The 15,963-nt window shown below is 33.5% G+C and overlaps 1 protein-coding gene across 2 annotated transcripts in view; it reads left to right on the forward strand.

The window, feature by feature from the left end:
• Window positions 1-15,963, forward strand: part of sh2b3 (SH2B adaptor protein 3) — a 41,505-nt gene that overhangs the window by 20,952 nt on the left and 4,590 nt on the right. For both annotated transcript variants that reach the window (XM_019070435.2, XM_019070436.2), the window contains exons 3-6: window positions 11,129-11,233; window positions 12,680-12,774; window positions 14,417-14,502; window positions 14,878-15,092. In XM_019070435.2, the coding sequence (XP_018925980.1) occupies window positions 11,129-11,233; window positions 12,680-12,774; window positions 14,417-14,502; window positions 14,878-15,092 (501 nt within the window). The remainder of the gene's footprint in view (window positions 1-11,128; window positions 11,234-12,679; window positions 12,775-14,416; window positions 14,503-14,877; window positions 15,093-15,963) is intronic.

The raw sequence follows: 15,963 nt of genomic DNA on the forward strand, positions 1-15,963 counted from the left end.
AATAAACAAAAAATGTTTTCACTTTTACATTTTAAATACAACTTTTTAAAAGTATTTACTATACTATTATATACTATACGATTATTATTATTATTAATAAATAAATACTGAACAATTCAATTCTACCATGAATGCCATATTAATAAAGATTTTTCATATTAATACATATGAAAAATCTTGATGTAACAAAAGAATAGCCTAAGATGACTGCATGTCATAAAAATAAAGAAAAATAAAATGAAATGTATGCCTTTACTTTGGACATTGTTCTAAAATGACAATACATTATTTGTCAGCAGTTTTTGAATCACTTCCACTTACAAATTGTGTTTGTTTGTTTTTTTGTTTGTTTTTTAAATAAAAAATCCAAATATTTATATGGGAATTGTATTGTTATCCAAAGTTTTAGAATATAGAAAATTCTCCTTTCTTTACCTCTCACCTACCCCAAATGGGAGCATATTAGTTTCTGGCATGCAGTCTGGCTGTGAGTGGATTTTAGATTCTATATTGCGAGCATGTGTGGGCATTGTTGCAACTCTTTATGTTAAAACCTGCAACCGCTGAGCTGGTATACCTGACCTCACTGAGCTACCCATGGAAAGCACCGCCCGCTCCCCCTCAGTCTCTCTTTCTCTCTCTCTCTATTCATCTCTGTGTCTCGTTGTGTGCGTGTAGGTGCTGTGGTTCAGCTCCTCTAGTCCGTAAACAGGATGCTCGCTCGACCTGTGTGAATATGAAGATGAATATGAGTAGCTGTGTGTGTATTTTTTCATGAGTGTACATGTATTTTGCCATGTTGTGTCATTGTACTCACACTTTCCAAAGTGCATGTGCATTTATTGTGAATAAGCCAATAAATATTTTTTATGTACTTTAAGGGCCAGTGTATATTCTCAGCATGCTGTTGTTACAGGCGAACAAGTGTTTTTGAATCTGCAGCTACAGATAAACTGTTCAAGCTGGGCGAAAGATTGAAATAAAAAATGAGGAAAAAAAGAAACCCTTTTTGCTAAATGCATTAATGCACTTTTTTCGTTTTTTCTTCCCTGACGTGCATTTAATGCAAAAAGCACTTCATGCAATAACACAGCTAGCGATGGATGACGAGTGGTTTTGCTAGCTGTTTCAGATTACAGAAAACAAGCCTTTTTTTTTTTTTAAAGAAAAGTAAGATATTTGTCCATCATCAGGAGGTTTAGACTGACACAGGAAACTTGCTCTCTTTTTTTCTTCTGCGCTTCTCCCTCTCCCTCTCTCTATCTCTGTGTCTTTCTTTCATGTGTATTTTCTCAGTACTAAAGCTGTGGTGGGGCTTTCGAGAGCAGCAGTAAAGGTCAGAGTGATTGACACTCTGTTTTAACAGCTCACAGGGAGAGAGAGAGGGAGGTAAATAAATGAAGGAGTGTAAAAATAAAGCCTGTGAAAACCATGTGCAAACCATTCTGACCTAAGAAGGGATCAGTCTTTAGCTCAGCATGCACGTTTGTACAAATGTGTGAGTGTATGTTTTAAAAAGAAAATGGTATATGTTGAAAAACATGCTAACTGTCAAAACCACTGAAGAACATTGATATACTGAATATATACTCTAAAATGTATTTTTTTAAACTATTTTTTAAACTATATGGTATTATTTTCAAAAAAATTAGAAAAAAATTAGAAAAGATATTAAATTGATTTAATATACATACTTTGCTGGCCAAATAGGAGCACTAAAAGCAAAATTGTATTGTTGTGCCCTCTCCCTCAAATATTAAGGAAGGAAAAAAAACACCTACTATAGGGGTCAAAAAAATTTATTAAGTATGTATGGAATTATTTTCAGAAAATGTAGAAAAAAATATTAAATTGAATTAATGCAAATATTAGTAAAATATTAAAATGTATATTTGTGTAAGGATTTTATTAACAGTTATTTCACTGAAAGAGCATCAAATGTAAAGTGTCACATTGAAATTGTTGGAATGTCAATTCAATTCCATTTTCACTGTAAATTGCAAGAGGACTTCATAAAACTGTAAATTTTACAGTATTTTACTGTAAAAGTTAATGAAATGTTCCATTAGATTTATTAGAGTTTTATGCACACACATATCTCTTGTATATACTATAGTAAGAGAACTTATCGTTAACCAATTAACAGCTTTTACTGTAGCATTTTTACAGTCTTTTTACAGATTGTGTGTATATATTTGTGATGCTGATAAATTTATTTTATTTCTGAATTTCAGTTGTATCTTTTTATAAGTTTTAATAGATATTAAATTATTTTAGATTATTAATTATTTGTTTATAAATATTTTATTTATGCTTGTCTGTGTGTGTATTCAGTGGTGCTATGCTTAATAAAAAAATATAAATTAATAATAAATTAAAATGTTAATATTTCATTTTTAATGTATTTTTTTAAATGTACACGTATACAGACATACACACACACTTTATTTTTATTTTTAATAGACTTCGAATCTGTACTTCGTAAGTTTACATTCTCACAAAAGATCATCACTGAGACATCTCTTCCTAGTGTCGTTATTGTGTTGTCAGCATCATGTCATTTCTAGATTCCTTCCGATTGTTATTGCTAATTTCATTATGTGACTCATTTTGAAAGGTTGTTCTGAGAATTTTAACAAAAGCAAAAGTAACTGTTAGGAAGTGGAGTTATTCAGATGAATGGCGTGGTTGTTTGTTGTGGCATTTTAAATGGCACTCGTACACAAGACATGCACAATTAAACCGTGTGTTAAATGCGGTAACACCAAAGAACATCTGTGTGTTAAAATTAAACATTTTAATGTGAGGATGAGCCATGAAATCCTTATGCAATATATATATTTTTTTTTTTTTTTTCAAAGTTAAATCAAGTTAATAACAAAAAGACTGTGAGGCTGGCCTTACTGGCATCTCATGCATTTCCACAGTGACAGCTGTTATTATACATATATAGACTGTTGTTTATTGTGCACAAATAACAACATGCTGTGCAAACAAATTACAATGAGGTTGTTGTTTTGCAACTAGGTGGGCACAGTTCTGTTCATAACAGTAGACCTTCCGGTGAAGAAGTGACATGGTACAAGAAAAAACACACACACATATATGCAAGGGATGGACAGAGCTATCAGGGAAAATGAAGAAATGTCCGGCCCTGCCCTTAGTTGAGGCCTGGTTTTAAGGGGATGATAGTGAAAGCAAGAGCACCCGCAGTTGAAGCTGTAATAAACAGATTTGGCAAACTATCTAGTGCACATTTGTGTTTGCGCTCCAGAGAGCGTAACAGGTTTCCATTTACATTTTTACAGCGTTCAGCAATGTGGCCAATCGCATACATTCCTGTTGATTTATTGAACGCAATGACCAATCAGAGGCATTAAAGTTAGAACCCATTCAACACTTAAAACTCTGGAGTTTTTGTCCAGTGCTCAGTTCTGCAAGCTCAAGAACCATCTTATTATAACGATGTAAATAAAAGATTAATTGTGCAGTACAGAGAGATTCATTGATTATAACAGAACTTTGTGAGATCGCAATCAGCTAAGACGAGTGACAGGTTTTTAAGGAGTTCTTTTTGTAAGCTTTATGTAGGCTATACAGTATGTAATTTATGTTATCCATATAGGCCTATTTGTATAAAACGTTTGTTTTTCACGCTACACGCTAGAAAATCCTCTTGCAGGAGATGATTCCCTTCCTAAATTATAAAATTAGCTATCTGTTTTACATGTGTAAAGACCCACTTATGCTGTGTGAGAAAAATGTTCATGATATGGCATCATAATAGTATAAATAGTATAAATAGAAATTATTTTTAATGAAATGATTGTCTTTTAAATTTCCACTATGCTAAAGCCAAAGCAAATTTAAGAAAATATTATCTGCAAATATTTATTTCATATTAAGATGTTTTTTTCTACCCACTTGCACAAAATAAAACATTCAGATTTATCTATAAAACACTTTTCACAATGAATACAATTCCAAAGCAACTTGAAATTGAATATATAGAACTGTAATATAGTCAACAGACCTGGAACAACCTTGAACTCATGTAGTAGACTACTATCTGTCAACTAATTTGCACTGCATTAATATTACCAAATTACAATATAAAGTAATTTTTTTTTATTTATTTATTAATTTTTTTGGTGGGGTTGGGGGTGACTGGGTAATAGTAAACCAATTTTTTCTTTATGACTACACCACTGAGCGAGAGTAAATATTCCAGCCTCCGACAAACAGAAACAGGGGCCAAATATGGTCATAGAAATCAAGCTAATGTGGATTTCTTCGTTTAAGAGCTGTCATGATTTTTCACACTCGGCAGGCAGCAGTTCTGGAAGTCACTTCACAACAGTGTTTGAAACTTTAGCTTGCTTAAGTTATTCATAGTTAAACTATAGTCAAGCTACCCTTGCAGAAGAAAAAAGTAGTTTCACTATAAGCTACGACACTGAAACTAGTAAAAATCTTTTTAAATGTAAGATTTTCTGGCATAAGACCACAGAAGGTGTTTGAATGAACAGAGTTAAATTAAATGAGCAAATGTTTTGTTTGTATTTTTAATTTACATGTACGTTTGAAGTAAAATTACTAGTTTAATGCATCTTCTGTTAGTAAACATGTATACTATTTTAGTCTTTTTTTCCTCACACAACAGTGTGTATACTAGTCTAAATCATCTTCTGTTTGTAAACATTTGTTTACTAGTTTCATTCATCTTTTGTTTTTACTCGTATTTATACTAGTGTAAACATCTGTTGGTAAACATATGCATACTCCTTTAAACCATCTTTTGTTCGTAAGCAGACGTATACTAGTTTTAATCATCCTTTGTTGTTCGCAAACAAATGTATATTAGTTTGAATTGCCTTTTGTTTATGGTTGTATGCATAGTAGTTTAAACAATCCTTTTTAAAACCGTATGCATACAGGGCCGCTGCTGGCCAAATGGGTGCCCTAAGTAGCATTGTATTGTTGTGCCACCTACCTCAAAATATTAATATTATGAAAGTAAAAAAACAAAAACAAAAACAAAAAAAACAAGCCTGCCTCTATTGGGGTCAAAATAGAACTTATTATTATTATTTTATTATAGAATAAAATATTAAAGTAAATAAATAAATTCTACTTGTCTACAATTGTAATTTGTAAATAATACAAATGATAAATCATGGCTATGATTTTATTAATACAGTTGTCTGATTGATTTTATATTCTCAAGCAAACAGAAATTGCGCAAAAGAAAATGAAGCAGTTTTACTACAATAAAACCATGGTTGATTGTTGTTAGGATTGTGATGTCCTCATGTTTTTTGTTTAAGAAACTTTAGAAGCTGTGTCATCTATCACAAAAAGGTGGCAAAAAATTTGTGGTTACCTGGCTACAGGAACCATGATTTTTGGTTTTATTTGTAGTAAAACCATGGCTAATTTTCGTAAGGGAACATGGAAACTCAGAGAGAATATTAGATGCGTTGGCGGTAGTGAAATTATTACCAAAATTAAAACATGTTATTAACATCAACAGCCAAAAAAGTTTCACAGGATTATGAACGTAGTCTACCTGAAAGTAGGGCCAGCTCCAGGCATGGGCAGGATTAGATAAGGATTGCGATAATTTTTTTGTGCAGTGATTAAAACCAATCTGAAGCAGACAATATTTAGAGAAGTTGAAGATGTAGCTGGAGACTGCCAATCATAAAATAACACCAGAAAATTGCAGCATATTTCTTTTATTAGCTGAAAGAAAGGCGCGCTGAATTCATGCAGAGGCTTCAGTCTGTTGCAGAAAAGCTGAGGCTGATAACGAGCGAAAATGGGCAGAAATATTTGCGTGCTACAGGGGGTTTGTGATTTATGGGGAGTTTAATACATGAATATGCATCATAGCATACCACTGAAATTACCTGAGCAGTTGAATTCTAAAAAAAAAAAACACTCATTCAATAATAAGTGAATTCATTGCATGGAAGGGGCAAGAACATAATATAAACATCTAAAATGCATGAAGGCTATACAGTTTAGTTGCAAGCTTACGCCTTTTGACTTGCTGTTAATGCTGAATGCAAGAATAAAAACTGGTGTGTTCAAACCAAATGCAAATTTAATTATTAGCGTGAGTACATTGCATACAAAGTCAATGCAAAGACATGAAAAGAGCTTGTGTAATAAAAGTTGCGTTCTTTGCTATAGCAACAATTGGCTCAACAGTACTGCATACTAGTTTTGGTCCCACTTTACATTAGGTGGCCTTAACTACTACGTACATACATTTACATTAATCATTTGGTGCAATGCACTTATTGTGTGTATACATGTTTTTGCATTGTACTTATATTTTTAAAAATACCTATTTGTTATTACATATGTAATTAATTTCTGTAATTACATTTATAATTACACTGTTGACCCATCCTTTACACCTTACACCTTAACCCACCTACCCATACTACCAAACCTGTCCCTAACCATACCTGTATCCCACCGCAATAGCAGCAAAAGTGTTTTGCAATACAATATAAACACAATAAGTACATTGTACTTATTTTTTGATGTAAGTACATAGTAGTTAAGGCCACCTAATATAAAGTGTGACCCTATTAATAATCTTTAGTTTGTAATGGTATGCATGCTAGTTTATGTTTGTGTGGAAGCAGATTAGACTCAATAATAATTCATGCAAAACTCACAATACACACATGCATATCGCAATTCACATGCATGGAACCCAATTCACGTGCACGAAAAAAAAATATATTCCCAAAAACCAATTCACGTGCACTAAATGAGAATATGTATTCATAAAATACATTTCTTAAATGCAAAACAATTTACAGATGTACAACTGTGTACAAAAAATGTAAATGTTTAAAATACACAAGTTCATCATGGACTGTGAATGTGTGAATCGCCTTGGATTTGTGTGTGTATTTTTGAGACTTTCCTGGCAGCAAACTCCTCCCAGGCAAATCACTCATACTCTTTAGCCGATCAGATTTGAGCCTGTCCATCGAACAATCATAACCCACTGTAGGCGTATGATTCACATGCCTACCTGGATGTTACGCCATCAGCGTGAGACCCCAGTTCAAGTCACGGTTCAGCAGAGGTTTGTGCAGTTTATCGTTTCATTTCAGTTAACTAGCCTTGTAAAGGTGTATTGTTTTATCTTTGCATGCTTACTTAAATCTTGGAAGTAAAATCGGTTGTTTAGACATACTCATTATTGTGACCAGTGTAAGCCAGCAGATGCTGTTTAGTACAGAGTGTATTATGATTTAATATTGATCAATTCTTATGTTTATTTAATATATAATCATTATTTACGTGGATACCATACCACATTAAGATATTAGATTCATAAACTCAATGTAAAGCATAAAATAAGGTTTTGACTGATGGGACATTTTGTAAATACACTGAACAAAATTATAAACGCAACACTTTTGTTTTTGCCCCCATTTTTTATGAGCTGAACTCAAAGATCTAAGACTTTTTCTATGTACACAAAAGGCCTATTTCTCTCAAATATTGTTCACAAATCTGTCTAAATCTGTGTTCCTGTGGCTTAGTGGTAGAGCATTGCGTTGGCAGAGCAAAAGGTTGTGGGTTCGGTTCCCAGGGAACACATGTTAGCCTGAATGCACTGTAAGTCGCTTTGGATAAAAGCGTCTGGTAAATGCATAAATCTACAAATTTGTTAGTGAGCACTTCTCCTTTGCCAAGATAATCCATCCACCTCACATCATGTCGGATACGACAGCGTGTTGCAGTTCCTGCCAATATCCAGCAACTTCACACAGCCATTGAAGAGGAGTGGACCAACATTCCACAGACCACAATCAACAACCTGATCAACTCTATGTGAAGGAGATGTGTTGTACTGCGTGAGGCAAATAGTGGTCACACCAGATACTGACTGGTTTTCGGACCCACCGGACCCCCCATACAGTAAAACTGCACATTTTAGAGTGGCCTTTTATTGTGGCCAGCCTAAGGCACACCTGTGCAATAATCATGGTGTATAATCAGCATCTTGATATGCCACACCTGTGAGGTGGATGGATTATCTCGGCAAAGGAGAAGTGCTCACTAACACAGATTTAGACAGATTTGTGAACAATTTTTGAGAGAAATAGGCCTTTTGTGTACATAGAAAAAGTCTTAGATCTTTGAGTTTATCTCATGAAATATAGGGGCAAAAAAAATAGGGGTGTTACGTTTATAATTTTGTTCAGTGTAGAAGATTATGAAAATATAGTTTTTTTTTTTATATTTTCAAGCAGTCTTTTGTGTTTTTGTTTATTGATGACATAAAAGAGCTGTCACATCAAAGCTTGTCTTTTGTGTCAAGTCCTGCGATGGCACGCATTCAGCTGATGATGTTGTATGTAATAAAATGCACACATTGGAAACCATGTATATTTCATTTAAGTTTGTTAATGCTGCAGAAACTATTTATTTTAGAATTGTGAGGGTGATGATGTACAGATTGCTGAGACAACCCGTGAACCTGCTGTTCCTAATTCATCCCCTATCACAAGCTATAAGATAATGTGAATCTAGAAGTTTCATTTGGAACTGTAACTCTTTCAAAACAGTTGCAACCCAACCATTTTGTCAGTTTCAACAGATTTTATTTTTTAAGTCGTGCATTATTACTACATTTATTTTAGAATAGAGCCCTGTGACTTTGTATTTGTTAAGGTGTAAAGCTTTGTTATGCATTGTTATTGTTCTGGTTTTATGTCAGAATTAAAACATTAAAACAAGTCAGTTGTTACAGTTGCTGTATAAGATTTATTAAAGTTAAAAGTTTATTAAAATTTTCTGAATACTTTGGGAATGAAATGTCCATGAAATGACCTGACCATGATTAATTGTAATGTGCCTGTTACGTGAAATATGAATTGACAATTATGAGGGAATACAAACATAGCACAACTGCAGCTGAGTTTGGCTCGATACCAGTTTGACACTGTGCTAGAAGTTCTTCAGTCAAAGGGTATTAAAAACTGGCTGGTATAGTGTCCCATTCAGAGTCTTTAGCATTCTTTTAAAGTAAATTTCATGGCCGAATGATAAATACATGGATCCAGTCTTCACTATATCTCTCTCTGCACAAATCCAAGGTGACGGACACATTCACAGTCCATTTAGTGTTGGGCGATATGGTCATTTTTCAAATCGTCATATCGTCAGCCCGTGAGATCGACGTGAGATAAAATGTTTTGTCCGTAAACAGCCAGAACTGCACTTATTGTATAATGTGTGATAGGAATTGCTCATGAAACTGAACAAGAAACATAGATGTCAAAAGTTATCAAATAGCCATTATACTATTTTAGAGTAATGTCTTGGTAATATCTTTGACGCTGATTCTCAGACTCAAACTAAGTCTTCTTTAGTACTAGTTCCTATAGTATTCTTATAAAGCAACATCAGAGTTGCTTAAATGGAAATCTGCTCCAAGTTTAATAGCAAGTTTCTTGCATTTGTGAAGAGAAATGGAGAAGAGAAACCAATCATTTTTTTTTTACCGTGTATGTGTGTGGTGTTTAATACTTCAGTCACTTCTTGTTCTGCTGGAATAAGTGCAGAAGTGTGCGTGTTTGTGTGTGGATGTGAATGAGTCAGTGGTGTTTCTGCTCTCCTCTGTGTGAGAGTTGACTGCAGTTCAAAGAGGAAAGATCATAATATTACAGCACCGTTGATCTGGCATGAGCCTGTGCGTGTCAAGCTATTTTAAGCCGCGATTCAGTCTGACTCACTCAAAATGACAGATTTCATTTGAGAGAGAAAGAGCTTCTTCATTCACAAATCTTTGATGTGTCAGAACTGACGGGACACACTCAGGAAATTCCTGCAGCTCCGAGTGTCCGGATTCATTTGCAGCTCTCACATCTTCCCAGAATCTGCTCTCATTTTTTCCCAAGGAGATTTGGTGTGCGTGTGTATTTTGTGAGTGTGTGTATGTGTGTGTAGGCGTAGGTCGAAGGTTTCAGATCACAGGTCATAGCTCTATTCTCTCTTAATTTCCAGATGAACATTCTTAGCTAATCCCAGTAGAACAAGGAAATCATCCCCCTCCGTTTTCCCTCTCTTTTCGCTCAAACCCACACTGGAGTGTGTCATGCACTTGAAATCTATATTTTATTATCGATGACACAGTCCTTGTTTGTCAGATTGTATGTCTGAGTGGTGCATTATGTTTTATTGATTTATAAAGAAACTTGTATGGTTTTGTGTCAGTATGGGAGAACAAATCTATGGAAGCTTGTTTCCGCCACAAGATAAAAAATAAGAGTCAATTGCAACTTTTTATCTCTCTGACTTTTTTCTTGCAAATGTGAAATTATAGCTCACAATTCCCACTTTTTGTTCTCAGAATTGTACGTTTATGTAGCAGTTCTGAGAAAAAAGGTCAGAATTGTGAGATAAAAGTCACAATTACCTAAATGTTTTATTTTATCCTGTGGCCAAAAAAGCTTATTCCATAGGAGAGAAGAAAAAAACAGAACTGAGAGATGTAAACTCAGAATTCTAAGAAAAGAAAAACAGAATTGTGTGATGTAAACTCAGAATTCTGAGAAAAAGTCAGATTTGTGAGAATTCTGACTTTTATCTTGCAGTTCTGTCTGACCTTTTTGCAAGGAAAAAAGTGAGATACCAGAATAAATTCACAATTCTTACTTTTCTCTGAAGTGCCTTTTTTTAATGGAGGATGTGGCAGAAACAAGCTTCCATACAATTCAGAGTTTATTTCTAGGTGTAAAATTTTACATTTGCATTTATTTTGCAGACACTTTTATCTCACAGATGAGAATCATATAAGCAGCTGTAGTGTTCAGTTCCTGAGTAATAATTCTTATAATGCTGTTGTGGAAATCTGCTCTGAATTTAGTAGCAAAGATAAATAGAGAAGAGCAACTTTTTCATGAGAAAACTTTTGCTACCATACAACATTTAGGCTAATGCATTTACAAGGGTAGTAAAAATACAACATACAAGCACAATATAAATGGTAAAGGAGGTTTTTGAGTTTATATATGGAAGCAAATGTTTCTAAAGACATTATGTAACTATTATATTAAGAAGATGTGTTGCTTTCTTTGTGTTTCAGGACTACAAAACGCCAAAGCTCACCGTACCCTGTTCAGACATCCAAGAGATTCGACGCTGTAATCGCCTAGAGATGCCAGACAACATGAACACATTTGTCTTAAAGGTGAATGAAGACGCATGCTGTCATAAATTATTACACACCTGATAAACTAATATATTCAGGAGGCTGATACTTTTGGATGATATTAGGCCATTTTAGGAATATGTGTATAGGCGGCACCTGTTTTCAAAATGAGTTTGGTGCAGGTTTTAGTAAATATTGCATGCAATAAATCAATGCTTATTAAATTTTATTACATTTATGTAGAATTATGGAACTATGTAATATATAAAGTGGGGTCCAAAGGTTTAAGACCACATTGAAAGTATTTATTTATTTATTTTACATTTATGCATTTATATTTTACATTCAAAAATACTTCAAATTGTGCACTATTTTTAGGACCGATTATGAAGTAAACGAGTGTCACTGTTTATGTGGAATCAATGGATTTTGGAACCCACTGTATATTATCTATATCTTATTTTTAGAGCTTTTGTGTGAAATATTTGATTTTAGAATGTTTTTATTAACATACACATGTACATAAAGTTTTTTCTAATCCAGAATTGTTCCCTGTCTGTTTGTTAATCCGAATTGTTGTCCCATCTTAAAGAACATCTATTGCACAGAACATCTTATATCTGTTGTAATCTTTCTCGGGTTAATGACGCTTCTTGGAAATTTATTCGATTTATAAATGGAAAGGAGAACTCAGTCTTTGATTTTTTTTAATTTATTTTTTTCTTTGCCATCTGCTGAAGTCGTCATGATTAGTGGTCGACCAAAATGGGTTTTCCTTTGGTCTCTGCTGATATCTAGAGAGCAGTGGCTGATGGCCAATCTAATGCAGTGGATGATGCCAGCGCTGTGTGGTGCGACGAGCTTTTTTCTATCTAAAACTGTACAGTCTTAAAAATTACTATGCATGCCATTTTTATTGCCTAATAGAATTTAAAATAGTTTTTTTTATTTAAATATATTTAAAAAATATCTTTTATGACTTCATAATAATTGAGAGACTATATGGAATTTTTTTTTTCGAATGTATATATATAAATAAAAGCTTTTATGTTGTTCATAATAATTGCGAGACTACATGGAATGGTATTTTGGAATGTATACATTTAAATAAAAGCTTTTGTGACCTCATAATTGAGAGTTATAAATTTAAATAAAATGTTTGTGTATTTAAATAAAAGGTTTTATAACTATATGTGTATATATATAATTTTTATTTAATTAATTTACTTTTTATTAAATATTTTATTTTAGCAATTTTTTTTTTGCAAATCTAGCTTCACATTTACTCAAAAATAGTGTAAAACATGATGCATATAATAATCCAAATTAGCCTGAGGAATAACTGTATTTGGTATGAATAATGAAGGTTCAGTAAGAATTTTTTTATGAATCCCTTACAAAACAATCAAGTCCATTTCGAAATCTTTTATTGTCTTCTGTTCTGTTGGTTGATGTGGTCCTTTTTTCTTTCTGTTCTCCGCTCAGGTTACTGGTCATCCGGGTAGTTTTCTATTTGAGGCTGATAATGAGCAGCAGGTGAGCTCTTGGACCACAGAGCTCAGAGAATGCATCACCAGCAGGTGAGAGCGGCGCTTTCTGCGTTTGAACTAAACTTACTCTGAAGATTCCAGACATCTGCGAAAGTTCCTGACATTCCCCTACTGAGAAAACCCACTCACTTCCTCTTTTACACACTCTCTCTCACACACACACATGCATAGAATACAACCAAACTTAGTGCAAAAGAAATCTTCATCAGTTGGGTTCTCGCGTATTTGAGTATTTTTAAGTCTTAATTTAGATGTGCTTGGTTTGTTTGCTTGCAGAGATGTCCACACACACACACACCATCTGTGTGTTCTGCACATGCTGTGTCTTTTACAAAAGGTGTATTTGTGTGTGTGTGTGTGTGTGTGTGCAAACGCATGGGTTTCATTTCCTTTTATTGGTGTGAGGGTACTGAGAACTCAAGCCTGTGTGAATATATCAATGTGAGTTTTAGGAAGAGAGAGAGAGAACGAGAGTGAGGTCTTCCTGTTATTCTGATTACTAAGAATCTGAAGAACTCGACTCAGCACATCTCATGGCCTCCTTTCTCTCCATGCCCCCTTCTCTCTCTTTCTTTCTCTCTCTCTCTCGTTTGCACTTTTTTTATTTTGCCCTTTCTTCGATCCACCCTTCATCTTGACATAAGAGCATCGTATACAATAGTGTTTTCACTTGTCCAAGAATTACACGACGCATTTCCTGACTCGAACCAAAAGCTTTTGTGCTGCTTTCTCCCGCAACTTCCCCTAAAGCCCCTCCCCGAGTCTTGCTTCTGCTCTCTTTCTTTGTCCTTTCCTTCATTTCGTCCCTATAGGTTTCAAAGCCACGTCTGTTTTTCTGTCTAATTTTCATCCTATAATATCTGCTCTCCTCTTGACCCAGTTTCTTGCTGTGTTCATTGCATTCTTATTTATTTATTTATTTGTTTGTTTAGTTTGTTTGTTTGTTTTAATTAGTCACGATTTCCTCACAGTTTTTTACTGATTTTAATTATTTTATTTACTAATTACAAATATAATATTTTAATTTAAATGCTAGATTTTAAAGAATGTTATTATATAGTTATTCAAAATAATTAAATTTTTTATATATTGTAAATATTATAATGTAATTTGTGTGTGTGTGTAAAAAAAAAAAGTAAAGCAGCATGAAAATTGTATGTGTCAAATATCTGAATGTCCATTTTTTAAAGTGACAAATATATCAGAATTCATTTTTAAAATCTCTATTTTGATTATTTGAAGAATAGCAACAAATAACAATAATTAATAAAACTTTTTTTACTAAATGTAATATAGTTGCTATAAAATGTAATATGTAATGGAAAAATAGAACTAGAAATAAGGTAAAATAATGTAATTAAAGTTTATCAATTAAAATGTATTTTTAAAAAGAAAAACGTTCTTTAAAATAAATGGCAGCTTGTTTTATGCTTTGTAATGTAATGCAGTGACATTCACACATTTATAAGTGTTACTTAAGGGTCCACATGCTTTTTAGGGCCGCTGTATGCATGTTATCGCTCATGATCATTGTTGAAAGCTTTGCTTTGTAGTGTGGACGCAGCTTAGCATGTGTGATGGGATGTTATTGACCGCATGACATTCTGTGACCTCTTCATTATGCAATTAAAGGAGTTGATAGATGTTTATGACATAGTATGTGTGATTCCAGGTCAGATAGTATGGATGGAGAAACGTTTCCTGTTAGCGACTCGCTCAACGCAGCTCGCAGAGGGAGTACAGAGCCCGGCGGCCAGGGTGAGTCACGTACACACACACACCCTCTCTTACTTAAATATCAACACTTATATTAATATTAAATTATTCATCTAAAATAACTGAGAACTGAAGACATTTGTGGTTGAATCAACCAAAACATGGTGTAAACGGGATAAAAACTGTCAATTTTGATGTAAAGGCGTCTTTATGTTTAGGTTATAGTTTTGAAACAGTGTGACAGTTACCTTTTCTGCATAAATTTCCACTATAGCAGATGTTTGTTTTTATGGACTAACAGATGAGATCAAATTATTTTGCATGGTAATGGACTGCTCTGTAAACATTCTGTCTCGTGCGCGTGTGTGTGTGTGTGTGTGTGTGTGTGTGTGTGTGTGTGTGTGTGTGTCTCTGCAGGCTCTCATGGTTTCGGACTCTCGGAGCACACCTACAATAAAACGGATCACTTCCTGTCCTCTTACCCGTGGTTCCATGGGCCCATATCACGTGTGCGGGCTGCCTACCTAGTACAGCATGCCGGGTTCACTGGTCATGGGAACTTCCTCGTGAGACAGAGTGAGACACGGAGAGGAGACTACGTCCTCACATTTAACTACCAGGGCAGAGCAAAGGTAATGAGGCGTAATCATCATCATCCTCATTATCATGAATGACAAAAACATTTCACCATTTTCAATACAATATCAGTGACCAGTTTATTTTTTCTATTATTATTATTTGAGATGTATTTCTATATTTTATATTAATAAACTGTTATATTATTACAAATATTAAATAAAAAAATCTATATTTTTGTAATAGTAATAATATAATATAATCAAACAGTGTGTGAAACAGTGACATGCTAGCCACATGTGTAAAAAATAAATATATATTCACAATATATGTTATTTACATTTTATTTAATTTTATTAAATTTATATATTTCTTTCTAAAAGATTTTTAATGTATTTTTTAATGGAGTCTCTTGTGCTCATCAAGGCTGTATTTATTTGATCAAAAATACAGAAACAAAAATTAATATTGTAAGATATTATTTTAATTTCTAATATTGGTTTTCTGTTTTAATATACTTTAAAATATAATTTATTCCTGTGATCCAGTCTTCAGTGTCACATGATCCTTCAGAAATCATTCTGATATGCTGATTTATTATCAGTGCTGGAAACAGTTGTGCTGCTTCATGGTTTTTTTTTTTTTTTTTTTTGGAAACTGTGATACTTTTTTATGGATTCTTTTATGAATAAAAGGTTAAAGAACAGCATTTATTTAAAATTAAAATCTTTTTTATGATATGAGTCTTTACGATCACTTTTTATCCATTTAACACATCCTTGCTGAATAAAAGTATTCATTACTATCTAAAAGAAAGAAAAAAATGTACTGACTCCATACTTTGAACAGTAGTGTATATTGTAACACAAGATTTCCATTTTGAATAACTGCTGCTTTTATATATATATTCATAAAAGAATCTTGAAA

Source organism: Cyprinus carpio, chromosome B5, assembly GCF_018340385.1.
Source record: "Cyprinus carpio isolate SPL01 chromosome B5, ASM1834038v1, whole genome shotgun sequence".
In the NCBI taxonomy this organism is placed as follows: domain Eukaryota; kingdom Metazoa; phylum Chordata; class Actinopteri; order Cypriniformes; family Cyprinidae; genus Cyprinus; species Cyprinus carpio.